At 46.7% G+C, this 27,932-nt stretch overlaps 1 protein-coding gene across 4 annotated transcripts; it reads left to right on the forward strand.

The window, feature by feature from the left end:
- Positions 1–152: 152 nt before the first annotated feature.
- Positions 153–27,829, forward strand: LOC124189880 (prickle planar cell polarity protein 3-B-like). 4 transcript variants are annotated; one of them, XM_046582378.1, is made up of 13 exons: positions 153–758; positions 886–1,094; positions 7,185–7,270; positions 15,684–15,936; positions 16,841–16,924; positions 17,058–17,157; positions 17,255–17,304; positions 17,635–17,850; positions 23,600–23,800; positions 24,099–24,273; positions 26,119–26,288; positions 26,375–26,561; positions 26,641–27,829. In XM_046582378.1, exons 2-13 carry the CDS (start codon positions 906–908, stop codon positions 26,796–26,798), a joined length of 1,869 nt encoding a protein of 622 aa, XP_046438334.1. In that variant the 5' UTR covers positions 153–758; positions 886–905; the 3' UTR covers positions 26,799–27,829. The 4 variants fall into 4 exon arrangements, with proteins under 4 accessions (XP_046438334.1, XP_046438333.1, XP_046438332.1 ...); XM_046582377.1 differs by lacking the exons at positions 153–758; positions 886–1,094 and adding an exon at positions 3,381–6,074; XM_046582376.1 differs by lacking the exons at positions 153–758; positions 886–1,094; positions 7,185–7,270 and adding an exon at positions 12,639–13,665.
- Positions 27,830–27,932: the final 103 nt, after the last annotated feature.

The following is a 27,932-nucleotide window of genomic DNA, read 5'->3' on the forward strand; positions in this document are numbered from 1 at the left end:
TGGCTTTTTTTACTGCTCGTCGATGAAACGTCATCCACGCCCAGTGAAACCGCCCAGTGAAATCGGACACTCTTCATCATGAGGCATATTAGCGCTAAGCACTTAATATTTATTTTACTTTTTTTTTTGTTTAACTTAGAACTGAGTCTATATCTATTTGGATGGCTGTGGTTTCGCTTCGAGAGTCTATACTATAAGAAGGATGAAAAGCAAACTAGGTCAGAAAAAGAAAAACGAAATGAAATAAATAACTTGTAGTAAGGCAACTTGCATCGCTTCGGATGGACCCTCCAACCGGCGAGAACTCTTGAAACCAGCGCCAGTCCTCCTTTTGTTGAGCGTGAGTGTGCAACCCCCTCCCATCCTCCTCCTATCCCTTCTCGTGATATAAAACGACCAGCAGGTCTGGATGAGAAGCTCAGTTGCCTCCGGTCGAGCGGTGCGTGTCGAGCGCTCCAGCCAAAACACGATTCCCCCTTCTTTTTCTTTTTTTTTGGTTTCTCTTCATTTTTATTTTGAACGAATCACCACACCACACACACACACTCTCGCTTCGTTAAATCCCCTCTGGCTGTCGTTCTCTCTCTGGTTATTTCCCTCATATCCATTGAAGAAGAAGAAGAGTTTCCTCGCCCTCTGTCATCCTTTGGCCAGACGACTGGCGGCCGAGGAATAGCAGCCCAAACAATTTAAATCATCAACCGGTCAACAAAACGGATCCATCTTACTACGTGACGGTCTCACTCTCTCTCACCTTGGTATGTCCTTATTTTGATTCAGTTGGCCATGACGGGCCCCTTTTTGTTTTGGTTGTTTTGTTTTTCTGTCGGTGGAATGTCTGCCCCTTTTTTTTATTGATGATTTGTTTTGGCAACATTCGATCAGATAAAGAGTAGGACGTCGCCATGGAGACGATGCAGAACATCAATAGCGTGTCGGTAGTGATGGACGATTCGAGTACAAGAATCAGTGTCACTCAACAAGACAATCAATTGCTGTTGGTAACCAACGGCCAGTCTCGTGACATCATCGGATCATTGAATCAGCACCCGCCGATGAAAATGCCCGACCCGCTGGAAGTCTTCAAGCAAACGGTAAACATCATTTTTTGTTTTTAAATTCATTTCCCCCCTCGTATCCCTGTCCATATTTTTCTCGTCTTGTTTGCGCGCCCCCCTGTTATCACACGCGCGACTTGAATGCCGGAAGGTGATTCAACCGCAGGGAAACTGAAGCCGCAAAGTTCCCGGATTTTGTTTCCCCTCGCTTTCCATCGGGAATTTTCTTTTTATTTAAATCTTCATTCGGAAAGTGGGAAGAAGAAGAAGAAACCGAATGTTACACGCCGAACTTGGGTGTAGTAGTAAAAAATCAGACAGACATGACGGTTTTTTCTTCTTCCTGCTTCTTCCTGCGCGCTATTATAACCGACTTGTTGTCTGTATATGGCGATGATGTCACCTTGCAAGAAGTTTGGCCCGTCCTGTGTACAAGTCTCTCTTAATGCATTGCACAAAGAAGACGCGTTGCACGGCGTTGCACAAGGGAGCGGGGCAGGGGGGAAAAAATTTCACTCGTTTTGTTTTCTCGAACGGTGGAAGTAAAGCAAAGAGTCACGCTCCATTTCCGTCGTCAGCCTGCGACCCTGGGTGGTGTGGGTTTCGTGGCACGCCAAAAACCCGTCAAGTCGATTTGGGCGGTGAGGTTAGACAATCGACAACCGAAAAGAAAGAAATGTGGAAAAAAAGAAAAAGGAAAAAGAGGATTTGGTTGCTAATCGCCAGAGCGGGAAAGTTGAAATTTATTTTTGTTTTGTTTTTTTCTGGTCTTGCGTGCGAGAGAGAATTTATTGCACATGTTGTGTGTGTGTGCGAAGATGACGGAGAATCTGTGGTGGCCGGTTGAAGAGGAAAGGCAACGAATGAAATGCACATAAAAGCCGACTAAACAGTCAAGTGAGGCAAGGCAGTCAGGCAGGCTATAAAATGTTTTGTACCAACGGAAAAGTAGTGACCGAAACTCTGGAGAGAAAGAAAGAAAGAAAAAAACACGAAGAAAGAACGGGGGACCCAACCCAAATGGTTTTCGATGCAGTCATGGCCGCTCCTTGTACGGTCATGGTCTCTTACTTTACAAAACAAAAAACAGCTCCTCTTTTTTTATTTTTTTTTTATTTTACTGGATACCCCCAGTGTGTCTCCGCGCAGTTTTTCTTGTTTTCAATTCCAATTCGTCTGGGCAAAAAAAAACAAAAATGATCCACCGGCGATTTGGCGTTCAATTTGGATTGGAGCAGCGGAATTTATTTGTTGTTTCCATGTGACTGGTGAAAACTTCCGCTTCGCTGTCAACCGTCATTTGTTAGTGTAGCAATCACGCGGGGGGGATTGTATTGTAAAAAGATTGTGGAAAACTTGTTTGCCGTTCGTCTTTTTTACAGCTACTCGTTTTTTTCTGTCTGTCGTTTTCGCTGTTCGTCGTTTTTCAACGCTGTGGAATGCAGCCGCTCTCCCCTCGCAAGAATCTTGACGTTGCAACCAAAAGGCTACCGGTAATTCAGGAAATCAAATGCCACGATAACAGGTGAGCGCAAGTTAAAAGAGGGAGGCAGCCGGAATGCGTCATCTGCTTTCCCTGCCTATATTTTGAATAAATATTTCCTGAAATGTTGGCCGGAGTATCCGTCGCGTGTTTGAACCCTGTAGAAACAGATACGCATCCCTCCGGTGTAGGTTGTAGGAGTCGATTTCTTGTTCGCCCCTCTCGGTGTCTTATTAGCCACGCTAAGGTTTCCCGACCGCTAGCAACGGGCGGACCAGACGGTTCCTCGCAGGTAGAAAAAAAAGAGATGAAAATGGGCTAGCAGACTTGGCTTTCAAAGTCTGGCCGAGAGATAGAGAATCCCTTAAGTTGCCGTCCGCCGTAAAAGGCCAACACCACCACATTCATGGGAGGGGGTAGCCAAAGCCAAACAACAAAACAAAAAATGCTTGCGAGAGTCGATTCCGTCACGCGGCAAAAGGTTCTGGACGGCCACCAGATTTCGTCTTGTTCTGGCTCACGATTTTCTTCCGAGAATCGAGAGCCTCGCAAATGAAATCGCAGGTAAACAAGGAGTAGGAGGAGGTGGTGGTGCAGTTGGCATCCGCCAATAGTCACGACAATGGCATTTTTTTCTCTCTCTCGCGATTATTCCCCCCTTGACGCTTTTCCGGCGACTAGACTATAGAACCGGGCGAGCGACCAGCTGACGCGATTCCATCACAATATGATCCTTTGCTTCCTCCCTTTCTCCATTGGCTCGTCCGTATTTGGCAGGGCCCAGTGACGTCAACAATCCTATCCATTACCCGCAGCTCTTTTTGCCCGTCGTGTAGTCGTAAGTCCATATTGGAACGAAACAAACGATCAATTTCAAAAGGCACCCAAAGAGCTTTCTCTCTCTCCGTGTGGATTAAAAACGAAACGTGATAGCCCATTTTTCGACTCATCGGGTCAGTTTGAGTTGGGAAATGACTTGTTACCCCACTCGCTCACATTTGAGGTGAAATGGCATCATCATCAGAGCCCATTTTGAAAAAAAGCAGCAACCTTTTTGGCCTCGTCTCGCACACTGCAATAACGGATGCATTTCAAATGAGACGGGAACCACCCAGCTGAAACGCAACCCAAAAAAATTGATTGGTGCTTGATGAATTTTTTTACTCCTGCAGTTCCTTTTGTGGTTTTTCTTTCTCTCGTGCGTCTGCAGCGTTTTCTACAGTAGTTTTATGGGTTGAGACATTGTGCGTGAAGGGTTCGTGATTGAATGTGCGAGCCCGAGCAGTTACGGGAGGTGGCCTCTTTTTATTTTTTCGGGTTTATTTTTGTTGTTTTTTCTTTCGTTCGATTATCTAATCAGTTGAACAGCCGAATTTCTCATTCTCCACTCATCCATCTTTTGATTATGATTCATTCTCACTGTTCTTTCTACCAAAACGGGGAGTCGGCGCAGAGAGGAGACGTGGGCCCAGCTGCGTGCCAATGACCAGTTTCGTTTCCTCGAAGGTAAAAAAAGATTCTTGTGAATGAACACAAAAGGGCGGGGGACTCGATTGGCAAACGGCAACTCCCGCAAATCTCCTTGTTTCTTCTCCAATGTATATAATTTTGTGGCCGAGCCAATGAAGTGATGACGGACATGTTGTCCATGTTCCGTTACTTTTCTCGCTCGTTTTGTTTGCCACTTTTCATCCATCCCAGAAAAATGTCCGAATTTTGTTTTTCTAATTTTCCAACGATGGAAAGAGAAAGGGACGCACTGAAAACAGACACCAATTTCCTTCCACATCCCGCTGGTTAATTTAATTTTTTGGGTGTTTTTTGTTTCACCGTAGCGGCTTGGATTCGATCCAGCGGTCTCGCGTGTCGAATTATGAGCGACGGGACGCGCAATAGACAATTTCTTTTGGCAATTCTTGACTACCAGACGGACTAGACTTTTGCGCAGAGTTCGCAGTCTGGCTGTCTGCACGAACGCGAATTGATTTTTCGTCGACCTTTTTGTCTGTTTGCTTTTTCATTTTCAAAAAAAGAAACAGCAGCGCAATTTTCCTTTTGATTAGCCTTTCTTACCTGCCGCTAGATGGGCAGTTCGCCCTGCAACTCTAGACTCTCCTTCCGTCTATTTCTCCCATCACCAGCGCGCGTGTTTTCGAATTTTTTCAAACAGGCAACAAACAAATAAAAACAAACAAACGATCGGGAAAAAGTGGCACGGAAATAGTGGCCGAACACAACCATTTTTCTTTTTTTTCTGGCACGACGACAACCTGACAGATGGATAGAATCGTAAACGGTACACGTACTTTGCCCAGAGGGACATGGCGATCATATCAAGTACGGCCATCAACACCCTCAAACAATCAACAATAACTCCAAAAAGCACAAAAGAAGAAGAAGATTCCCCCCACCCCATTTTTGGTATCGCTGATGATGGCATTATTCCTAGTTAACAAGCACCTCCTCCTCTCCACCGTTGGTCCCTCGTACACACTCCGGCAGAGTAGGAAGATGATTGTTTCGTGATGAGTTCCACATCTGCGTTCGCAGCGACACAAAGACGGGCTTTGCTTCTTCTTTTCTAGTTCGTTATTTGTTTTCCTTTCTCTTTTTTTCCCCCAGTTCTTCTTTTTTGTGTGTGTGTGTGTCTTGTTATTCCGTCCTCCTTGAACGGAGCAAGACTTGAGAATCGATGGATGGATGGATGGATTTCCCATGAAGTCGTCACTCGGATAGCTTCAACAACACGACGGAGTTGCGCGCGTCTGCGCCGCCAACGTTTCGTGTGTGGTTTTCTTCTTCTTTGGGTCTCTGGAGCCTCTCGATTGCCCATTTAAGGGTCAGCATTTTCCGTCGTCCTCAGAGACGGCCAACAGCTCGAGAAAGGCGCAACGCACCCGAATTCATTCAGAGACTCGCTCGCATCCAGCGCCACGACGACCTCTTCTTCTTTTTTCCGATTCAACCACATAATCGGACCGAAAGATCTCGCCGGTAATACATCACATTCCCCCCGCTGTCGACTCTGAAGAAGAAGAAAAAAACAACCGTTGGAGAGAAGAGAGAAGATGGCCAAGTATGGCGAGTGCATCTCGGGCCGTCCCAGCTATCAAACCCACCGGCAAACTTATTATCCAGCCCTGGCCGCCGCTGCTGCTGCTGCTGCCGCATCGTTGAATGGCGAAGCCGAGGCCGTCGACGCCTCGAGCGGTGGTGCTGAGAAGAACAGCCGGAGCGGCGGCGGCGGTGGCGGCGGAGGAGTCGGGCAAGGTGGCGCGAGATTTCCCAGCAGCACCAACAACAAGCCGACGGGAACAGCGTCGGTTACGACGGGCACCATCAGTCAGCGTGATCCCGTCTACCCGCGCAGTTTGGCCGAAGAAGTGGTGTGGCGTCAGAGGAGGTTCGCCTGGTGGGGCACGACATATCTGGTGGATCCGCTTAGTGCAGTGCATCCACCGCCGTCCAAGATCCATCCCAATCCGGCCCAGCTTAAAGTGCAACAAATCCTACAGCAATTACGCAACAAGGACGTAAGTTTGCCCATTACCCCGCCACCGGACGTATTTTCTTCTCTCCCCCTCCGCAGAGTCACGGCCACTAATAAGTATTACCACTTTCGGCTCCCGCTACGTAGTGAACTATTAGGTTGGTCCAGCAGGGCAAACAAAACAAAAAAAGAAGTAAAAGAAAAAGCGTGACGGAACCACTCCTTGACTGGCCACCTCCAATTTTTTTGTGTTCCCCCCCAGTTTCTCGTTTGGCTTTTCTTGGATTCTTTTGTATTCTTTTATTATGTTTATGATTGTATTCCATTTGGTTGTGCATTGAGCTGGCGCATGTCTCGGAAAACATTAAATATTCATAGAGAGAGAGAGAGAACCCTACGTGTACTACAACGGGGTCACATCATCGCAGGGAGAGAGAGAGGCTGTGAACGTATTGGCGCTGGATGGATATGCGCCTGTATTTTTTGTGTGTGGCCATATTTAGCGCGTGAATGAGAAATTCACCTCCGGGGCTCTTTGCCGACTGTTTGTTGGATTTTATTTTTCTTATTTTTTCGGTTTATAATTCCCGATTTTTTTTTTCCTTTTTTTATTTCCATGTACGTTCAAAAAGAATTGAAGAATGAGGGGAATGGCATCGTAAAAAAAGAATAAAAGGAAAACGAGAAGAATTTATACGGGAGAATTTAAAGAGCGCGCCAACAAGTGTTTCCTTCTTCTCCTCTGGTCAAAGCTGATTTGCTTTTATGATTCGGCGGCGGGACAGTTTAAGCAGCTTTTAAAAAAAGGCCGTAGAAAGAGAAGAATAAGAATTACATCATATCTAGGGGTGAACTCGGTTGTCGAATGACTGGGCAAATGTTTGATTTTCTTGGCTGATTTGCCCGCCCAATTGGTTGCGTTTCTCTCTCTCCTCTATCCGGCAGCTATTCTCGAACGAGTCACGGACGATGATTCATCTTCCCGTTTCGACCGTTTCCATTATCTTGAGCCGTTGTACAGCTGTGACCGAGTGCAAACAACAACAACAGCAAGAGATATTGTTGTGGCCCCATGGCTGGCCTCGTTTTCAAGTGAAATACTTGCCCGTTTGCATCATCTTCTCATCATCTTCTTTTTCTCTTTTTTTTCCAGGGGATTCTGGTGCAGGAGATCGACGAGGGTCGTCCGTGCCTGTCGTGCGGCGACAACTGCTCCGGATTCCGGCCTCACCAGTGGAGGTAAGTCCTTTTTAAAAAAAAAAACAATGTCGTTTGAACCACTTTATTTCCCTACGCTCGTTATCGTCGTCGTCAAACATCTCACGCGTAACACACACGAAAGAAAGTTTCCCCCTTTTTCTTTTTTGTTTTTCTTTTGGTCAAAAACACATTTGGCCGGTCGTCAAACGATCGCACGGCCAAAACAACAACACAAATGGCGATTGCCGTGGTGGCCTATCCCTTATGCGCGCACGTATTCCAACTGACGTAATGTGTAGCATTCAGGATGGGGGAACGATGCTCACATTGGCTGGTTGAATTGAAAAGCAAACGAAAAAGTTCAACTCTTCACGAAAGTCTGAGCCAAAAAAGAAATTCCTGATTGTTTAGACGATGTCAACTCACCTGCCTCTTCTTTTTTCCCCCGACTATCTCTCGCTCGTCGTTTTCTGCTGGGCCATTTTCAATTCACCTGACAGCTGGGAATTAAAAAAAGAAGAGAATCGAAAAATGGCAGGGCCTGGCCCGGCGGTAGTCAGCCGCCGACTCGGGATATTGAAATATGAATATAATCAGAATGCAGAAGGAAGGGAAATGGCGTTTCTTGCCTATCGCCGCATACTGCACTGCTGAGCGGTGGCCAATCAGATTGGCTGTCGTCCGGGTCGGGGTTGTTGGTAAGAGGCGAGAGCAACAGTGTGAGGCTCGAGGTGGATGGATGGATGGATGGAAGCTATCATTTTTTCCGTTTCATTGTTGGCCTCGCTTGCCAAGACATTCAGGAAGAAGAAGAAGAAGAAGAGACATTCAGAAAGAGATAAAAAGTGACAACAATAGCAAACATTTCTACCACCTCCCGTGACTTTCTCTCGTTCTTTTTGCTTTTTGCACGCGAGCGACGATTGACATTTGACGGGCTCTCCCCGAGTCTCTTTTTCTTTTATATATTTTTCTTTTTGGTCTTATGTCCCCCTCCTTGGTCGTGATGATCTCGTTGACACGTTCAACAGTCCAGTTCTATATGCTCACTCGCACTCTGGCAGACATGGTCCACTCCTTGTTGCTGCCACATCTCCTAACCGACAATGATGATACCGAACGTCAGGACTTTTTTTTTTTCCTTTTCCCTTTCTTTTCTTGTTTTTCGTTTTGCATTTCATCGGTTGCTGGACGACGACGACGACGTCACTGGGCGTGAAAGAAAGGCAAAGAGAAAAAGACCCCCGGCCGTCACGACACGTTGGCTCGTGTAGGCCAAAAATGAAAATGACGGACAGTTTGGAACTAGGAATAACAGGGGAGTGGGGCTGTGCGCAGACGACCTCCTGAATCCCGAAGAAGAAGAAGAAGAACTTGGGAGTCGACCGTTTTTCCCGAGGAAACGATGATGGAAAACGGGCACGAAACAACCACAGTGTCTTGTATGTGTGTGTGTGTGTCGGGCTCGGTGCCAGTGAGGCAGAGACTACCTAGGACGGTTCCAGAAACGACCGTCTCTCCCGTCTTACTCGTAGATAACTTATCCACGCACGCAACGCACGAACCAACCCTCTACTCTCTTTTCTACTTCCCAATCCGCCCGGAGTTGGGAGAAGGGATTTTTTTTACTTTCCCCTCCGAGTTGTTCAGCGATTTCTTGCCGCAAGAAAAACAGAAGAAAAAAGATCAGGCCGGTATATCCTCGTCTCGTCTTCCTTTTTCTTTTTTTACTATACTATTACTACTAGCTATTTATAAATAGAGCGGCGGCGGCGGCGGCTGTCCAATGATGAAACTTGTCACGCTGATCCAGCAGTTTCAAAATGGGAAAAAGACAAAACAAAACCAAAAGGCGAATGGATTAAACAGGGCCGTTTCTTTCCTTTTTCCCTTTTTTTCATATTGTGACGTTCAATCAAATTCGGATCGTTTGCTTGGTTTTCGAATTTTCCCGCTTTTCCAACTTCACAAGCTGTTGGGCTATTTTTGATGACTTTCCGCCATATGTAAATATATATCACTGGTGTTTCTTTTCATAAACGTGATATAAATACAGTTGGCGGGACAGTCGAGAGAGGAACTTGGTGGGGGGTGATCACGTCACACGGGATGGTGGAGACACCCCCTCTCTGTTCCACCACCGCACACACGCACAACAAAATAAAAAAAAATAAAAATAGTGGGAGGTTTTTTTCTTTTCTTTTCTTTTTCGGAGAAACGTCGTCGTCGTCGGCGCGGTCAACGTGGCACCGTCGCCAGAAAAAAGCGACGTCGTCTGTGAATCGGCGACGACGGCCAGGGCCAGTCGAGATTCGGCAGTCATCCCTACCTGAAACTTTTGAAATCATTTTTTAAATTTATTTTTTCTCCCTTTTTTCAAAAAGAATCAAAGTTGCAACAGTTTCATCGCCACCATTTGTTATTCATCAGTGACTCGAGTGACAAATCATCTGGAATGAAATCGTTTCGCAATCTGGTTGTCCGTTGATGTTTGGTGGATGTTGTTTACTTTACGTTAGTGCTTCAGTGTCGACCAGTGTCCATCAACCGATTTCTGAATTTTTCTCCAACCGTTTCATTTTGCAACCCGTTTGATTAACCCCCCAAAAAAAGCGGAACCTATGGGTCTGGATCGTTATGCTCTTACCCGACGGGTAAGCCATATGATATTGTCCACACCTAAGTAGCTTTTAACCGGTTGGTTCATTCCCGTCTTGCGCAAACAAAGTGACTAACATTTTGAAATAACCTCTCGCGTTTGGGCGGGGAAAAAAGAAAAGAGACAGACGGGGACAGGGTTACTTCGGTCGCTATACAAGAAACTCTGATTGTTTCTTGCGTGTTTGGTTTCCGTCTCTTTCTCTTTTTTGTCGTGGGAGGAGGGATAAGGGATTTCGCTTGGCCAGCGCAGCAATTGCCACAGCTGTTGCATGATCTGTCTGTCTGTCTCCGTGTAGACACTGTAGACAAGCAAAAGAAGACTCTTGTGCTATTCTTTCTAGTAGTAGGGGTGGGTACATCTTTTATTTGCGCCAAAAAAAGAGGAAGAAGTTTGCTCAAACTGCTGACTGGGCACGTTTTCCGCATGCCGTCGCTCCCCCCACCGAAAATGTCGATGATGAGTTTTCACAAAAGAAGTGTTTCCCCTTTTGTCTTTTACCGAGTCCTCCTCCGTATGTATGACGAGGACAATCCTCCGTTTTGGCGTCTTTTGTTTGCCCCCCTCCACACTCATTGACTCTTTTCGGTTTTCACGCAGCTATTTCGATGGCCACACATACCCCCAAACAAAAAACAAAAAAGAGGGGATTCTTCACGGCCAACGCTGCCAGATGTGTGGCTGCCTACCAACTTTTTTGTATAGCAATGTCTTGTGTGTCTTGGTTTGGCTTTTTGTCGAACGCCGGTTATTCTTATTCTTCTTCCCCCCTTTTTTTTTGTCTTGTGTGCGCATCATTTTCGCTCTCTTGCGCTGGTAATTGCATTGACTGCCAGGGCAGCTCTGAGTGGCTCCGCCCCTGCCCGAGATGGATCTATTAGGGACCCCCCATTTTCATTTGGCTCTGCTTCTCGTTAATCACCAAACAAAAAGTGTTTGCCTTTCTGCTTCTAGTCGACCGATTACTTCGATCGTGATTAATGAATGACGGTCTCCTTAAATAAAAAAATCAACTTCAAGTGGACAGAACAAAAACCGGTTTCTAATCGGTCCAAAAAAACGTCTGCTTTTTTCTTCGGGAGTGCGTTTTAGATAATTTTTAAGTGTATTCGTAATTAAAGATGCCTTGTGAAGTGAGCGTAGAAAAGCTACCGACTTACCCCGTATCCATTCGGGAGATCTTTTTCTTTTTTATTTCAGAAAAAAAAAGAAAAAGAATGAGACTCCCGAAAATAAAAGGCGAGACGGTAGAGAGAGATGACTTGTTTTCCCTCGCGTCTTCTGCCCGCAGAACAAACAAACAACAGATGTTGTTTCAGCAAGCTCAAAACTGTTGCAGTCTGGTAGCTCCTTCTACTTCTTCTTCTTCTTCTTTCTCAACTCGTGTTGAAGTCGATATTATGTACGGGGTGTCGTCATCCTTTTTTTCTTTCTCTCGCCCCCATTTGATGATGGCAGCCATTTGGGTCCGTTTTTTACCTTTTTTTCTTGACAATTTGGTGAAATTTTCCACCGAGCTCATAATCATCCGGCAGAAGTGAGAGATGATTGATTTTGATTAACTCGCGATGACGGACACGCAGATGATGTGTACTAGTTGGCCGTCGGGTGGCTGCCGATCAGTTTGATTGCATTTGACTGATCTACTATTAGAAATGGTAGACACGAGGGTTAGCGGGTCCGGTCGGCCGTAATGGATTTCCTCCCGCCAGAGAAAGAGACCAGAGTGGATGATGGTATAGAGGGAAAACAAAAAAGTAAACGATCCTTGTGTTTATTCGCAAGAGAAAAGAAGAAGAAGAAGATAGAAGAAAAAAAAACGTTTTGTTTTTTATTCGTCGTCATCAGATCCCATCATTGGCGCTGCCACATTTCCGACGCGGGTCCCGTTCCGCCGGAACTGAACAGCCTCGCTCCCGGTGATCGGATATCCGGAGCAGCCCAACTCCCCTAGACACGAAACAGCTGTTTCAACCGTGTTCTTTTCGTGTTTGTGAGAGTCAATATTGATCGTTACTCTCGGCCTTCGATCGTTTGGCCACACCACACCGTTTCGAGTGCAAACGGCCTTCTGTCTCAGTCCCCCCCGATCCGGTTGCAATTTCAACCAAACAGCAACCGAACGCCCTTTCACGAGTCATATCAGACGTCAGTCGTTGAACAAACAAAATTTCTAACGTAACCCAACCAATTCGGATCTCGCCGATAAGAACATTTTTTGGTGGTTTTGTCGTTGTTTCCTTCCAAAAGGACACGATTCAAATAATCTTTGGAAACGTCTTGTTGATCAGCTGATGGCGACACACTCTGGCCAGCGCATTCCAACCCACACAACACGGACACGGGTCCGTATTTATTTCGACGACGATTGACACGACGGGCTGAACTGTAAAACACGGCGGGAAAAAAGCGGAGCTATTTCGGTTTTTTCTCTTCCAGGAAATCTCAGTTGAACAAAAGAATAACACGAAAGAAACAAAAAAGCGAATTGGACACTTACAAATACAGGGAGCGTGCCGTTATCTTGTCTATATCCCACCTCATCCCCCTCCTTCCTCCCTTGATATGATGTTATGAAATGCGGCTCACGCTACCAGGTCTTTTTAAAAATATGTCATAAAATCAACTTTGCACTCGGCCCGGCAGAGATAAAAAGGGGAACAAAGAGATAAGTCGGCAGATTGTAATCAGCCATTGTGAAATGTGTGATGATTACAACGTCGAAAAAGAAAAAAAGGGTCTGCAGTCGTTCGTGTCTGTCGTCGTCGTCGTCCAATTGTGTGTACATTCTCGAGTGTCTTGTGATGAACGAGAAAGACGTCCGGGCCACTGTGGCCCTTTTAGGGGGCAGTATGGCCACCACGGCCGTGGCCGGACCCTTGACAACTGTGGCGCCATTGAGGGCAATCGACCCGGAGCAGGTGAAAATGAGAAAGGCCAGTCGATCCAAAACGTTTTCCCGCAAAGACGAAAAGAGAAACAGCGCCCTGGGATTTCTCAGCCTGTTTGGCCGCAAAACGAGCGAGAAGACGCGGTCGGCCGTGTTCCATTTGTCGGATGATTCGCTGGACGACGACACCAAGTCCATCACGGCCTCGAATCCCTACCTGGCCAGCATCGGGTTGCCTTACACAATGCGTCCGCCCGTGTCGAAATCCTCGTCGTCCAGTTCGCTCCTCCTCACTCCCACCACGCCCATGAGTCCCTTGGTCCCCTTGGTCTTTTTCTACGCCCTTGAGCTGTCGTGGGCCGATGAGGTGCACGAGACGGCCGAATTGGACGACCAAGTGGCGCCAGCTCGGTACGACGACGACGACGTCGATTACAACAACGACGAACTTGGCTGCGCCGAGACGGGATATTCGACGACGACGCCATCTTCGCCCGAGATATCGCCCCGAAAGCCTTCGCTCTTCCGGCGCCAGGGCATCCGCCGCAAAGACACTGGTTCCGGCAAATCGATTGGCAAAAATCGGCGCTTCACTCACGCCGGCGTCGTTTCGACTGCCAACAGCCAATCTGGAAGCTCACCACCACCGGATCCGGCCATTGGATCGGTTGGGGGCTTGGGAGCCTTGAACAAGAAGGTCTTGCGAGGCATTTCGGCTCCGGTTACGTCATCCGCAGCGGAAACCTCGTCCGATTCCGACGGCGACGATAATTCTGCAGCGATTGCATCCAACGCAAAGGATGTGGTAGACCATCACCGAGGAGAAAATGCGATTAACAAAACGATTCCGGCGGCACCTTGCCTCATCCACCGACACATGAGCCAGTACATATACAACAGCATAAAACAGCTGTTCATTTCTTTTTTATTCTTAAATCATTTTAAAAAAAAAATCTGTCGACATCCAAAATAATTTGTAAATTGGTTCTAGTTAGTCGAGACCAGCCCAGCTGGCCGTAAAAACAATTTGATTTTGTGCCTTTGAAACGAAAAAAGAAAAAGCGGAAACTTGTCTGCAAAATTCGGATGTTTACAAACTCTGGTGAACTGCGTTCATCCATTGATTGTTGAGCGTTGGATGAACGTCTAGCAACACAGCAGGTCCCTTTTCTTTTCTTTCCTATTTTTTGTTTTCTAGAAAAGAAAAAGCAGCGGGATCCGTTTCTTGACTTGTTTACTATTACGTTACCGGTCCTCCCCTTTTCCTTTTGCTCCCGCGTGGATACAAAACACAAACAACACTGCTGGTGGATCATCCATGGAAGACGGCACAGTTTGTTCCCGTGCCAAGTGGAAAATAAGCCAATAGATGGGCAGGGGTGCCCCCAAACCAAATAAAAACAAGAGGAAAAAAAAGAAAGAAAAAGGACGGGCCGGCGCAGCTCAAACTGGGTTTTTCACGGCACCACCGCACATCTATCTACCCTCGGTAGTATCTACAGTGGTGGCGGTGGTGGTAGTGGCAGTGCTACCGGGAAACGGACGCAACCATAGCTCGCGTATGTTCACTGTGTGTGTAGGACTCTACGGTTCTAAATCTAAAAGGCATCAGTTTACCAACAACCGGCCTGCCAGTGAGTTGCCGGCGACGGCCATGCAAGACGAGAGAATTTGACAAGTCAATTTGAAAAATCGCGCCCAAAAAATTAATTTTGTCAAATTGATTTGACACCCCACCCATCTGTGGACGACATTATTATATACGCTTGGTGTGACTGAGTGAAAGCGACGGACAAAAAGTTTCTTGATTTTATTTTTTTTTTTTGTTTGGTTGACGACACTTGGCCGGCTGCTCCCGCCATCGGTCTCTGTTCAGTTCCGGTCGTTGGGCTCACTACAGCGGCCCGTCCCGTTGGACCGCTGCTAGTGCTGGTGCTAGTGGTGCCTGTCATTTGGCGTTTTGCGCCCTAGATGTTGAGGGTCCGGCCCGGTTGATTCCCTTTGGTTTTGCGCCCCCCAAACGACAACATCTGTTTGGCAGTGCCAGCAGCTTGTGGATCTATAATTGGATCCAGGGGAGGAGTGGTGTGCCTGTGTGGTGGTGGTGGTGGTGTGTGATGTAGTGCGGAGGCGAAATAGAAAAGAAAAGAAAGAGTTTTGATATAATCCGATTGGAATTCTCGTCGTCATCCCGTGTCATTCCGTCGTCACATATCCCTCCCCTCCCTCTCTTCTTTCCAGCGTTTCCAGCTGCCGGTTATTTGCCCGTTTTCTTTTGTTAAAAACAACAACAACAAGGCCATTCGAGAGAGAAGAGAGAAACAACCGCCGACGCCGGCGCTCTTTTCCTTTTTTTCGGCTGGGGTGGGGGGTTTGTTGTTTGGCTTATTTTTCATCTCATTTTGGCGGCGCTTATTGTGTTTGGATATCACGACGAGTTAGAGACGGTCCCAGGTGTCGACGTCGCCGCCGCCTTTGACGTCGTCCATACATCACCCGAGTCTCTCGTCTCGGGACCTCGGGCGCTTAATTCAATCTAGTCGGAGCTGGTCGGCCGGACGGACGGACAGACGGACGGTTGGAAGGAAAACCCAATCAAACGGATCAGCTCCACAATGCGCTACGCTTGTCGAAGTGTCCGACACGTTTACCAGATCCGATTGGACGACCACCTCTTTCACGTTCTATTCCCGCCGTCGACGTCTGCCGAGTGTTGCCCCACTTGCTCCGCCAGTTGCAGCAGGTCTCGATTGACTGGCCCGGCCTATTCCCAACTCCCTCAATGATTATTTCCAAATGACAATGAAGAAAACAAATAACAAACCTGTTGCTATTATTTTTGGAATGCCGTTGATTGATTCTTATTGCGTTTTCTTTTTAATTGTTTTTTCTGCTCAAAATAGGAAGCACTGCGCCATCTGCAAGTGTCCGCGTGATGTCCACGACGTCACCCACAAGGAGTCGGTCAACGTCCACGACCGATTGGGATTGAACAAGGAGGGAGAAGAGGAGCATCAGCATCGCCACCAGCATCAGCAGCAGCAGCACCCGCAGCTGCCGGCCAGCAGCAGCAGGGTCATGCCTCTCAACAAGGGTGCCCGGCCGACGTCGTCCGACGTCTATTCATGGATACCCGCCGGACTGACTCCCGATCAAGTAAAGTATTCCCCGACGACTGGGGGGAGAAAAAAAATACAAATATTTCTTTTTCCCCTCCTCTTTCCTCCCTCCATACCGGCGGCCAGGGAAGGGGGTGGAGGATTGTGTTGGCTCCCGCCGATCCGGCCGGCATGAGAAATGGTGGAATAAATCCCGACACCTTGAACGGGTGTCGTCGTCGCCTTTTTCTATATTTACATTGACGGATGGTGTCACACTTGCAACTTTTTCGAACCGAGGGCTAGCAAACGAGACTGAGATGGAGACTGGGGGCTGGAAGGTATGCGGGCCGTCTCTCCTGCGAGGGATCCATCCGGTCGTTAATCCGTCATTGGAACCATCAATCAGCCCATTAGCTGGCGGTTCATAGCCTCTCCACATCCATACCGTTCCCTCCTTTTTTCTTCTATTTTTCTTTTTCTTTTTTTGGTTTGTTGGACTCACGGAAAAGTCTGCAGGAACTTTGTGTGTCGGGTTATTTCGTCGGGATTTCGACTGTGGAATTCGCCTTGATCAAAGGTGACATTGGGAAATTCGGTCCCAATGAATTACAAGCGAATAGAGACTGACTGAGCTAGCATTGCAACAGCAGATTGAATAATAATGCGCCATTGAATCCCTCGTCATGTTTCATTCAAGACAACAGCCGGAAGTTGGTTGGAATTTCATCGCATTTATTCCATTCAAGGTTCCCGCCCCACCCTCCGTATTGGCAACTCAACAACTCCTAGTGTCTAATCCCCAAAAGTGCTATTTGTTTAACTTGTGTGTCTATAGCGAGTAGTCTGAGGGACTAGCGGCAGAGGGAACAAGTCAACAACGACTGACGGAGGGAGATCTTTTGATGTGCGGCACAGAATGTTGTAAACTATTAAGTATTTGTTTGTTTTTGATTCGGTAGATTGACGATTTTATGACGAGTTGGCCCAAGGACAAAGTGCCCAAGAGAAACTCACAAGGCGACCGGTGGCGCGAGCACCAGCTGGTACGTTTCGTTTCTTTTTATTTTCTTGTTTAAAAAAAACTTGGCCCCTTTTAAAATGACACTTGATCTATCCTCATCCATCATCAAACATTTCTACAAATTTTTTATTTTTTTTCCTTTTCTTTCATCGCAGGCGTTCCAGCTGCCCAGGCAGGACTTGGCGTTAGCCTATTGCCGTTACGTCGAGCCGCAGAATCACACTTCTTATCAGGATTTCGTGGCCGCCCGCAATGGTATAATAATCCACTGGGGAAAGAAAAAAAAAAGATTTAATTTGGGTCCGTTTTCCTGGATGGACTATCTGAATGTATTTCTGTTTTATTACCCTAGACATTGCGCTCGACATCGCCTACGTCAAAGAAACCAGCACTCGTGCCCAGGTTTGTGGTCGTTCCATTTTTTTAAATTTTATTTTCCCACAGTTGTCATTGCTCGTTACTATTCTGTCAAGTGTTAAAGCCACGGCTTGCGGTTATTTTCGAATGTTTCGAATGATCATTTTTCGACTGCGGGTAAGCGGGTTTCCCGTTTAGTTTCGGTTGTCAAACGTGATTGCGCCAAGGATAGATGGCGTCGTTAAAATGTTGAAACATGTGTTCGATAGATGGCGTCTGAAAGGGCGCCAAAATTTAAAAATAGGTTGGACCCATGAATGATGGGATTGGTTTTCTTGTTTTGACGTTTTGTTTCTTTCTCTCTTTCTGCTTTAGAAGTGTTATGGTTGTGAAGGCAACATTCCGGCTGGCACGTTTGGCGTCATGGCTCCAAAGTTTGGCGAAAACGTGGCCTGGCATCCGGCCTGCTTCCAGTGCACCACCTGTGCCGAACTGCTGGTCGACTTGACTTACTGCGTCCACGAGGAGCAGCTCTACTGCGAGCGCCACTACGCCGAGCAGCTCAAGCCGCGCTGCTCCGCCTGCGACGAGGTCAGTTTTTTCCTTCCTCTTCCGACCGCTAGATGGTCTCCCACTTTGCATTTTGGCCATGTCTTTTCGTTCGAAAGAGAAAAGGGTTTTGGCACGATTCCCGCGCCCGCACGTTTCTTTCCCGGCACCGATTTCTCACACCGACTTTTGCTTTCCGCTTGTTATTGGATCTCGGGCCGTCTGCCGTCATCTGGGCCCCGGAGGCTTTTCTTTCTTAGCTCTCTTTGCGTCTTCTTGTTGCCATTGTTTTTCAGCCGTCTGAGCCGGCTAGCGTCGAAAGACGTCGCGACGCGTCTCTACTCGCTCACTCGTCTGTTGTTTCTCGACGGCGGGAACAGAGCGGGTCACCATCAGGGACAAATTCACACCTTTCAGCACACGGCGGCCGACGGATGGTCGGACGCGTTTGAAGAAAAAGAGCAGCGGAGGGAGAAATTTTCTTTTCAACAAGTCTGTCGACGGGACAGGGGCCCTTGTCTGAATTTCCCGACGCCCGCCTTGTTTATTACCAACAGACCAATCACGGTGCCAGAATTTGAAATTCCCTCCTTCTTCCAGACGGATGGATTTGAACATTCCGGCCCATTTGTCTCCCCAATATGAATGAAAGAAAAAGAAGTGAAGGCAACTTTTCTCTTTGATGGTAGTGAAGATGGCGGAATCATTTTGTCGTCCCAAGTTTTGTCTGTGTGGTCACGCGCTGGTTCGAGTCGCTGGTGAGATCAAGTGAGCGAGCGACAACACGGACGAGTATGGGGAGCTCGTCCGGCGTGTCGCTATTTTTAAAAAAGTGGCCGCGACGCGACGAAGGCGACCGGGCGTACAACATCTTGCAACTAGAGCGAACCAGCAATCTACAACACGCGCATATTATTCCTTTTTTCCTTTTTTTCCCCTCCGTTCGTCCGGCGGGGGGGCAATTTCAATTTCGTTTCTTATCATTTGTCACGGAAGGGCAAAGAAGAAAATAAAAAATTTCACTCCCGCCCACCTATACGTAATCTCCTAACTTTATGACTGTGGATGAACGATGAAGGCGGCAGCGGCGGCGGCTGGCATGGCAATTGCTACCGACGAAGGACAAGCTCCTTGAAAGTGGGCCACCGAACGCATTTAAATCGAGCGATCCTGGCCAGCCACGGCCTCCCCCTTTTTTTTCTTGTTTTTTTGTTTTTTGGTGCACACGGACGGACAGCGGTTCCCTGTCATAGTTGTACATATTTATACTTTAGCGGGACAAGATGGACCGCGCTCGTTGGTGATCGTTAAGATCGTTATACCTTGTTGCAGACCTTCGCCTGGGGACTTGTTATGCAAAACAAACACATCCGCACGCGCCAAAGTGCCTTCTTCGTCTTCTTCTTTATCGAATGGCCAAAGTCGTCCACTTGCGTCGACTTGTTTACCAAAACAAAACGACACGTCACTTTATTCGTTCGATCCATCTCCGACTTGTCTCCGATTTGCGACTCTTTTTGTCTCTTTTCGGTCTTTAATTGCGTCATCGGCAAGAGGATCAGTCACTTCCCGAGAGGACAAGAAGGTTAGGCTGATCCTATTGGTTCACGCCACCCAGCGGATGGAACCGGCCATTGGTTGCGCTAGAGCCGCTGCGCAAACTGAACCAACTCGGATCCTTCCAGTCAAAGATGTGGGGGTCCTTCTTCTGTATGTGTTTTTTAATATCTCCCATTTCTCTTGCTCGAGTCTTTTCTCCCATGCCATACACACAGGCGAGGTGCTAGGAGCCTCGACGTTCATGACCGGCTCTGTGTGTGTGTGTGTAGGGTGGAAAAAGAGGGAGGCGTAGGAGGACAGTCAAAAAGGCGAGGGAGGATTTACGGATCTTGCCGTTTGTGTGTTTGTTGTCCGGCTCCAATACTCGTCTCACACCTACACTCGCAGTAGGAGTCGCAAGTTTTATTCGAGACTCTGCTACCAGGACGACCGGCAGCTCCCAACAGGACCGCTGCTCTCCCTCGAAGAAGAATAGAAGTGAATCTAGGGGTAGGATCAACCACAATTCAATCATCATTAGCATTAGACACTTTTTGATTAGAGCCTATTATCGCATAATCTTTCCTTTCCAATTTTTCGTTTCCTTTTTTTTATTTTTATTTTATTTTGTTTTTTGTTGAAATGTACCTTTGGCCTCCGTTACGCAACGGAATATTTCGTTGGCGAGAAATGTCTCGTGACGGATTGGGAAAGTTTTTTTTTATTTCGAGACGTTCCCTCACGAATATTTCAAACATTTGTGCGCTAAAAAGAATAAGAGATTTAGGTTATATCTGATAGAACGGCATGTTGCAATCGATCCTGACCCCCCTCTAGCTCGTTGAATAGTGCATTTACAGCGGAAGTTGTCGCAATAGTTTTGTTTTTATCTTTTTTTTTTTAGTGAATTTAGTCAATTACCTTCCTCCCCCACGGCTCTCAATTCAGAGGGTCCCAGGATTTTTCAGCCATTTCCATTTTTCTTTTCCTTTTGTTTTCTTTTTTTTTGGTTAATATTTCTGTTTTTTCATTGCGCCGTTTTTCGTGTTGTTGTTTTTGCTCCCGTCACTACCGGCGACGCCGACTGTTGGCGTTGGCCTAGTCCCGAAATAGTTCCCCGTGTCACGTCACGTCCCGTTCGGTCCCCTACCGGTGCCTCCTGTTCGTCCTTCAAGAAAATCACACGCCGACTATTTTCAATTTCATTGCCTCGTTTTTCTCTCTTCAAAGCCTCTCGTTTCACCTGGTCATTATTCAATCGCTTCGGGCTAAAACAAACACAAACAAACCAACCAACCAACAGCAATGCGGTTGCTAGGCAATCACGTCGGCCTATCCATCGTGTCCTCCGCCCGACCGAATGAATGGCCCAATTCTTGGCCATTTCACTTTCGGTGAGACACAATAGATCTTAATTCATCATCTTTAATTGAGTGCCAGTTGATTTTTTCGGGTTCAATTGGTGGTATGCCGAACGGCAGACTGTCCCGGTGGCATCTCGCCATCGGGACTCTCCTCTGTCTGCGTCTTTGGCCCGTCTCCGCATTTCTTCTCTATCCCCCCGCACTTTTGACTTTTGATGAAACAAAACCAAAAAAACACAATCTGAGACACATTTTCCCCATATTTTTTTATTATTGACGTCACGGATTGTAGAGGTCGAGCGCCTCTTTGTCCTCAAAAGTTGCAGACAAATCCTGTTGTGGGAGTGAAAAACATTTTGAAATGAAGCGGGAAAAAGAAGAAGGAGAAAAACGGAAAAGAGATGAACGTCGAGATACGAGGGGCCAGGAGTCGGATCTAAATTTAAACCCGCCGGCCCGTGGGACGACGTCGGTGCAAAATACGGATCCGTCTTCTTCTTCTTCGTTTAGCCCCCACACGCACACGCGATCCGTTTTAAGTGGATGTGACGTGGCGCACCAGCGACAACGGCAAAACAGTTGGAGACATGAGAGCAAAAGAAGCTCAATTAGAATCATTAAAGGGCCATCAGTTGCCAGCCCGAGAGTTGTTGCTGGATGTTAAACTCTTTTTGAGTTTAAGACTGGACCAGAATTGATCCTGGTCCAGCGCCATAAACTGTCCAGCAACGGACACGGCTAAACTATTTGCCGTACCGTTTCCCACAGGCCACACACTTTTGTGGAAAAGAAGAAGAAGAAAGACAAAAAGATTGTTGTGTTGTAGGAGAGAGTCTATATATTATTATTATATTGCTGTTGCCCAGATGAGAAAAAGGCCAGGATCGACTTCCTGGAACGTATTTTTAGGGTTTTGCTTTGCTGGAGCGCAGCAAAAGAGAAGAGAAAAACATTTTGTCTTTTCGGCTTCATTCTTTTCACGAGAGCATGGAACGTTCTGTTTTTGACGAAGAGACGATTCCCACACGGCTAAAGTGTCTGGAAAAGGCAACAACTTCTTTCTTTCTCTTTCTTCTTTGCGTGGGCCCCGTGTGTTCCAGGAATCCGGAAATAGCTCATCGCTCTTTTCTTTTTTTCCCGAGTTTTCTTCCCATTTTCCGTCCGCTTTGATCTCTTCTTCTCCCCGAGTGTATATTGAGATATTGCTACAGCTACCTAGCTGCTCTCTCAGCCGGACCCCATACATCACCAACTCCCGCATCCCTGCTGCAACAAAGTAAACGCACAGCCAAGGATCGGGAAAAAAGAGAATAGAAAACAGCTACACAGGGGCAACCTGGCGTTTATTATCGAGCGAAAAAATGGCAGCCACTTTGACGGCGGCCAGGAAACAAAAAGAAATGAAACTTTTTTGGGTGAAATTTTGGAAGGAATTCAACGCTAGCAAATTGGGGGAAAAAAGGAGCGTTGATTCACAGCTCGTTTGCACGCAGGAGCATATAGCTCCTTGGCTTGGTAAGTGGGAGGAGCTCAAAGTGTTCCAGAATAGGGTAGGAGGAGTAGGAGGGAAAAGAGCAGCAGCAGCTCCTGCTGGTTTTATTGGTAGGCAATCCCGTAGGAACTCGAAGAGAGAGAGAACCTTGTCACTCCAAGTTGACGTTGGCTCGCCCACGGTCGCTCTCCTTTTCTCTCTCACTCTCCTTCAGACTCGGGACTCTGACGTCGGGATTGACCAAGGCCATTAGTTTTAGTTAGTTGTTGGTAAATCTCTTGTCGGTTTTTTTGTTGCTGCCCAGTTGATTGAAAATGGCCGATTACGAGACGAATGTCGTCGGTGACAAGAAGGTCAAGAAGGTCAAGAAAGTGACGATGAAGAAGATTCAAACCAATTCGGACGGAACGACCCGCACCACCACGACCGTCGAGGAGAGCGAATTCTCCAACAACGACGTCGCGGGTGGCGCAGCACAACAGCCCGTCGCCGGACAGGAGACTCAGCCTCAAGAGTATACATTCAATCTCAATTAGATTCTCTATATACTCTTGAGGCTAATTGTTATCAAGGTAAACGGCGAAAGGGTGACGCTACAAAGATGAAGGCGGGCTGATTTTTGCGTGTGTGTTTTGTAACCTCATTCCCAGAGCTCTCTTTCTTTTTTCTTCTTATTACCAATGAGTTTTAACCCCTTGTGTGTGTGTGTGTCTTCACCTTTGTGATGTGTGTGGAATTCGGCACTTTTTTTTTATTCTAAGGCCAATGATCGGCAAGGAGTTTTGAATTTTGGCGCCTCATGGCGATCTTTCGCTGCTCCACACGGTGGGAAGTTGTGATTTGGCTGTCGGATATTCGCTAAACTTAGCAACGCTTGGCCAACTCATGAGGTCCCTCTGATAGTTCTAATTTTGGTTGATGTTTGTCTGCGTGTGCGCGCGCGCCTGTGTGTAACAGTAGCGGCCGTGTACATTTTCGCCCGTTCCCAAAAAAACTAGGTCGCCAACGCGCAACCGAAAACAACAATTTTCCAAGAGTTGTGGCTGACAAAGATTTAGGACCTGGATAACTTTTTTGCCATTTTCTTTTCAAACAAATGAGAAAATAAGAAATGGGTGTCTCCAAACACAATGGGTCGTGCTGATTTTCTTTTTGTTATTTTTCAACAACAATCTAACATTCGTAAATCCATCTTGATTTATACCATACGCATGAATTCCTTTTCTTTTTTTGAGTTTAAGGGTGAAAAATGTTTTTTCTTGTTTCAAATCGAGTTGGGTTGGGCGGTGTTTGACATTCCCGCACCGTCTGGATGATGATGTGTCGTGCGCTCAATTCTTTTTTGTTTTTTTCCCCAACCCGAGTCTAAAATTTTCATTTACTTTTGTTGGTGTAGTTGATTTTTAGCGGCGAGTACACGAAAGCCATGTCAAAGGATTGGCACTTGGGCCACTTTAGCTGCTGGCAATGCGACGAGTCGCTGACTGGGCAGCGCTACGTTCTGCGCGACGAGCATCCGTACTGCGTCAAGTGCTACGAGACGGTCTTCGCCAACAACTGCGACGACTGCAACCGCGTCATCGGCATCGACTCGAAGGTAAACCCACCCGCGAAATGATTTTCTTGGATTTTCTTGATTTTAGCCGACAGTGGACCATAAATCTCTCTAGCTCAGTACGCGTCTGGCACTGTCTGAAACTGTGAAGCTTATCTTTGAATTCAGTCAATTCTTTTCCAGCAGCAGCCCCTTGCTGCTGCTGCTGGGCAGCCAAAGGAGAAAGCTGGATGACTCAACCTTCTATCTGACGCCTTTTATCTAATGATGACCTTTTTTATTTCCCCTTTTATTTCTCCTTCGTGATCCAATGGGGACGGTCCCCCCGTTGTCCGTCTAGGATTTGTCGTACAAGGATCGCCATTGGCACGAAGCCTGCTTCTTGTGCAACAAGTGCCGCCTGTCGCTGGTCGACAAGCAGTTCGGCTCCAAGGCCGACAAGATTTTCTGCGGCCCGTGCTACGACTCGATGTACGCCACGCGCTGCGACGGATGTGGCGAAATCTTCCGCGCCGGTACTTGTATTCACCTTTTTTTCTGATTACGACTACTTTTGGAGTTTTACTTTGAGTTTTTTTTCTTTCTTTTCCCGACGAAAATTGACGCAATTATGTGTCGTCGGCTGCGCACAGGAAATGGCGTTTTTTAAAAAAAAGAAAGAAGAAAAATATAATCACACAAGTTGAGCTGTTTCTTATCGTTTGGGCCGTCTATTAAGCTTCTATCTCTTTTTGGGTTTTGGGTTTTGAGCGGGGTAGAAAGTGTAGCGGGGGCCAATTTCATCGGTCCTATTCACCAGCTTTTATCAATCGCCTTTTTCTTTCTCAGCGCCGTTAGGTCTCCTCTCTCTCTCACACACACACACACCAGTGCGAGAGTGTGTGTGTTTACCTGTGCTGTATAGATACCGCACCATATGAGGGGCGTCGGTGTTTTGACTGCTCCAATCTCTCGACTCTGCCACGTAGCGCCTGCTGTTACACTCTCTCTCTTTCTCTCACGGCGATGGGTTTCGTTGATAACGGAATATCCGTCCGTCGGATATTCCAAAAAAGAAGAGATGGATGAGTTGCGTCCCCAGTTTCATGCCCTTATATGAGTCGGGATGGAACGCGTAAGCGTAAGCGACGGCTTTTGTTGTCGTTTGCATTGATGGTCGTGAAAAAGGTCGGCCCTAATTGCCCGGTATTATTGCCAAAGGGGAACGACGGCCAGCGCCGGCTGTCACGCACGAGCCCCAAATTATTGAGAACAAAAAAAGTCGAAAAAACACGATGACGTCATCGTTTCACGCTCCCCTGAGGAATTCGCCGTCTACATTACAAACATGAACCGATTTTGCAATACATTATCAACGGTTGGGAGAAAAAGAAAATCCCCGGTGGGTGGGGTGGGAGGTGCCAGGTTCTCTTTTCGGTGGTTTTAGAGACGGATCGCATCCGGCCGCTAGTCACGACCGAATCCCTTTCTCCACTCTCTCCTTCGGCTGTGCTGTGTCACTGGCGCATTTCAATTTTTCGAACTTAATTATTTTTGGACTCGGGAGACACCAAAAAGAATGAATAAAAGTTTTTTTAAGTCTTAAAGAAGAAAAGGGAAAAGGGAAAACAGTCAAAGTGTTGCCGTAAGGGAAGGAGAGAGAAGCAAAGAAGAGAAGAGAAAAAGAGGCGGGGAGTAAGTGATAAAGTCGTGGATGTGGGGCAGCGTGTAATAATGACCCGTCCGCGATAACGTCGGTGACGGCGCTGCGTGTACACTGTGTGTGTGTTGTTGCTGCTGCTGCTGCAACCAACAGTTCGAGTCCATATAGAGTAAAAAACTCACTAGCTCCAGACGCTCGCTCCGATCCGGTCCGTCTCTTTTCGGGCGAGTTTTTTTTGTTTTTCCCCGATTGTGCCGTTCGTTCGTCATGGCAGAAAACTACGAGAAAGAAATCGCACAGTTGGAAAAAGATTTCCGCAAAAAGTTGCCGGCGAGGAAGACGAGCGAGGCCAAATCGTCGCATTCGTCGTCCGACGACGAAGACGTCGATCGAGTCATGGCCATTCTGACGCCGGAATTCGGCGACGATTTCCTATGCACGGCCGGTTCCAATTGTCATTTCGACGATCCCAAAAGTCACCCAAAAGGTACGGCAGCGTGAGTTTAATTAGCCAGGCCCAGGCATACCGAAATGGTCGACAGATAGAAAAATGGCGTTATCAGACACCTTGGCGTTTTTGTTGTTTTCTTTTATCGTCCCGACATTTTGAGCCGTGTGTGTGATTGTTGTTGTGATTTCATCATGTTGTTGTCTTGCCTTTGATTCTTTTGCTAAATCTCGATTCTTGGTGTTGGCGATGGTGTGTTTGTGTGTGCAGGAACCAAGAAGATGGAATACAAGAGTCGGCAGTGGCACGAAAAGTGCTTCAGCTGCTTCGTGTGCAAGACTCCGATCGGCACCAAGTCGTTCATCCCGCGCGAGCAGGACATTTACTGCTCCGGATGCTACGAGGAAAAATTCGCCACTCGTTGCGTCAAATGCACCAAGGTAATTTGATATTTGACTATACGTCGTCGAGAAAATAAGACTTTTTTGACGTACTTGATCCGTTCACCTTTTTGGGTTTTGTGCAGATCATCACGACTGGCGGAGTGACTTACAAGAACGACCCCTGGCATCGTGAGTGCTTTACCTGCACTCACTGCGACAAGTCTTTGGCCGGTCAGCGATTCACTTCCAAGGACGAGAAACCTTACTGCGCCGAGTGTTTCGGAGAACTTTTCGCCAAGCGCTGCACCGCTTGCACCAAGCCCATTACCGGTTTGTTTCTTTTTCAAGTTTTGATTATATCATCATCATCATCATTTTCTCTCTTTTGTTTTTTTCTCTTCTTCCAAAGGTATTGGCGGCACGCGATTCATCTCTTTCGAGGACCGCCATTGGCACAATGATTGCTTCCAATGCGCTAGCTGCAACGTGACTCTGGTTGGCAAGGGATTCATCACCGATGGCGCTGATATCCTCTGCCCCGAGTGCGCCAAACAGCGCGTTCTTTAAATGAACAAAAATTCTTCTTCTTCTTTTCTTCCTTTCAAATTATTCTTTCGCAGCAGCAGACCCTGGAAGGCGGGGAGGGGGAAATTCTAATATCTTTTTTTGTTTTTTCACTGGACCGATGACCAAAAAGGAAAAAAAAGGAAAATAATTCGATCGTATTATGAAATAGCGTTGGTAGGCAAAGTGTTCATGTTTGTTTATTTCTCAATTTTTGTTGATTGGTTCGTTATTTAAACAATGAGGAAGAAAAAGTGGAGATATATTTACTAAATGGTGATGTAATCCCTCTCTCCCCTGCCCAGGAATGTGCCAAGCAGATTTATTATTATTCATTTTTTTTTTTAATTATTATTATTCCCTTCATATTATATCTCTCTAACTATTTCTTGCAGATCGGGGTAGTCTTTCTCTTTGCAACAAGACGAATGTAGGCTTGATTGGAAGCTTTTATCAAACACACATACACAAACACACACTCGTTTTCTGTTTTGTTTTAAAAACTAATCATTTTTGGTTGTTATTTTGCCACCCTCCCTTCGACTGTTGTTACGACACGCGAAGTTTTTTGCTTTTTATCATTTTTTTTTCTTTCCTGGTTTATTATTCTTTTTGTTTTCTATATACGTTCTTTCCAGCCATGAATAATCCACAGTTTATTATTTGCTCTGCAGTCGGTTGAATCGTTGTCTTTGACTTGTGCCTTTTTCAACTTTCCCACAACACCCCCCACCCCTCCACATCAGAAACAATCCGCTGGCGTGAATCCATTTATGTTTGGCCTTCCGTGCAGTGTGTTTTCTTTCTGTCTTGGTTATTTTCCGCCATTTTCCGACGACAATAATCAGCAATCAATTGACGATCAAGTATTCTGTTTCCCAATATGATATTCTCTCCTCCTCCGTCAAATCGCCTCTCCCCTTTCCTTCTTTGTGAGTGTTGCTGCACATAGACTAAGAAACGTGTTGATGATGAAAATAATAATTATAACAAAGCAAAAAGGATGTTTAACAAATACAAAATAAGGCAAATTATTTTCATCTGTCATTGGTGAGTGCTGAAAAGCTTATTTATGGAAAGGACTTGAAATCGTCGAGCACTTTTACACCTGTAAGGCGTGAGTCTCCGAAATGACTG

This window comes from Daphnia pulex, chromosome 3 (assembly GCF_021134715.1).
Source record: "Daphnia pulex isolate KAP4 chromosome 3, ASM2113471v1".
Lineage (NCBI taxonomy): Eukaryota > Metazoa > Arthropoda > Branchiopoda > Diplostraca > Daphniidae > Daphnia > Daphnia pulex.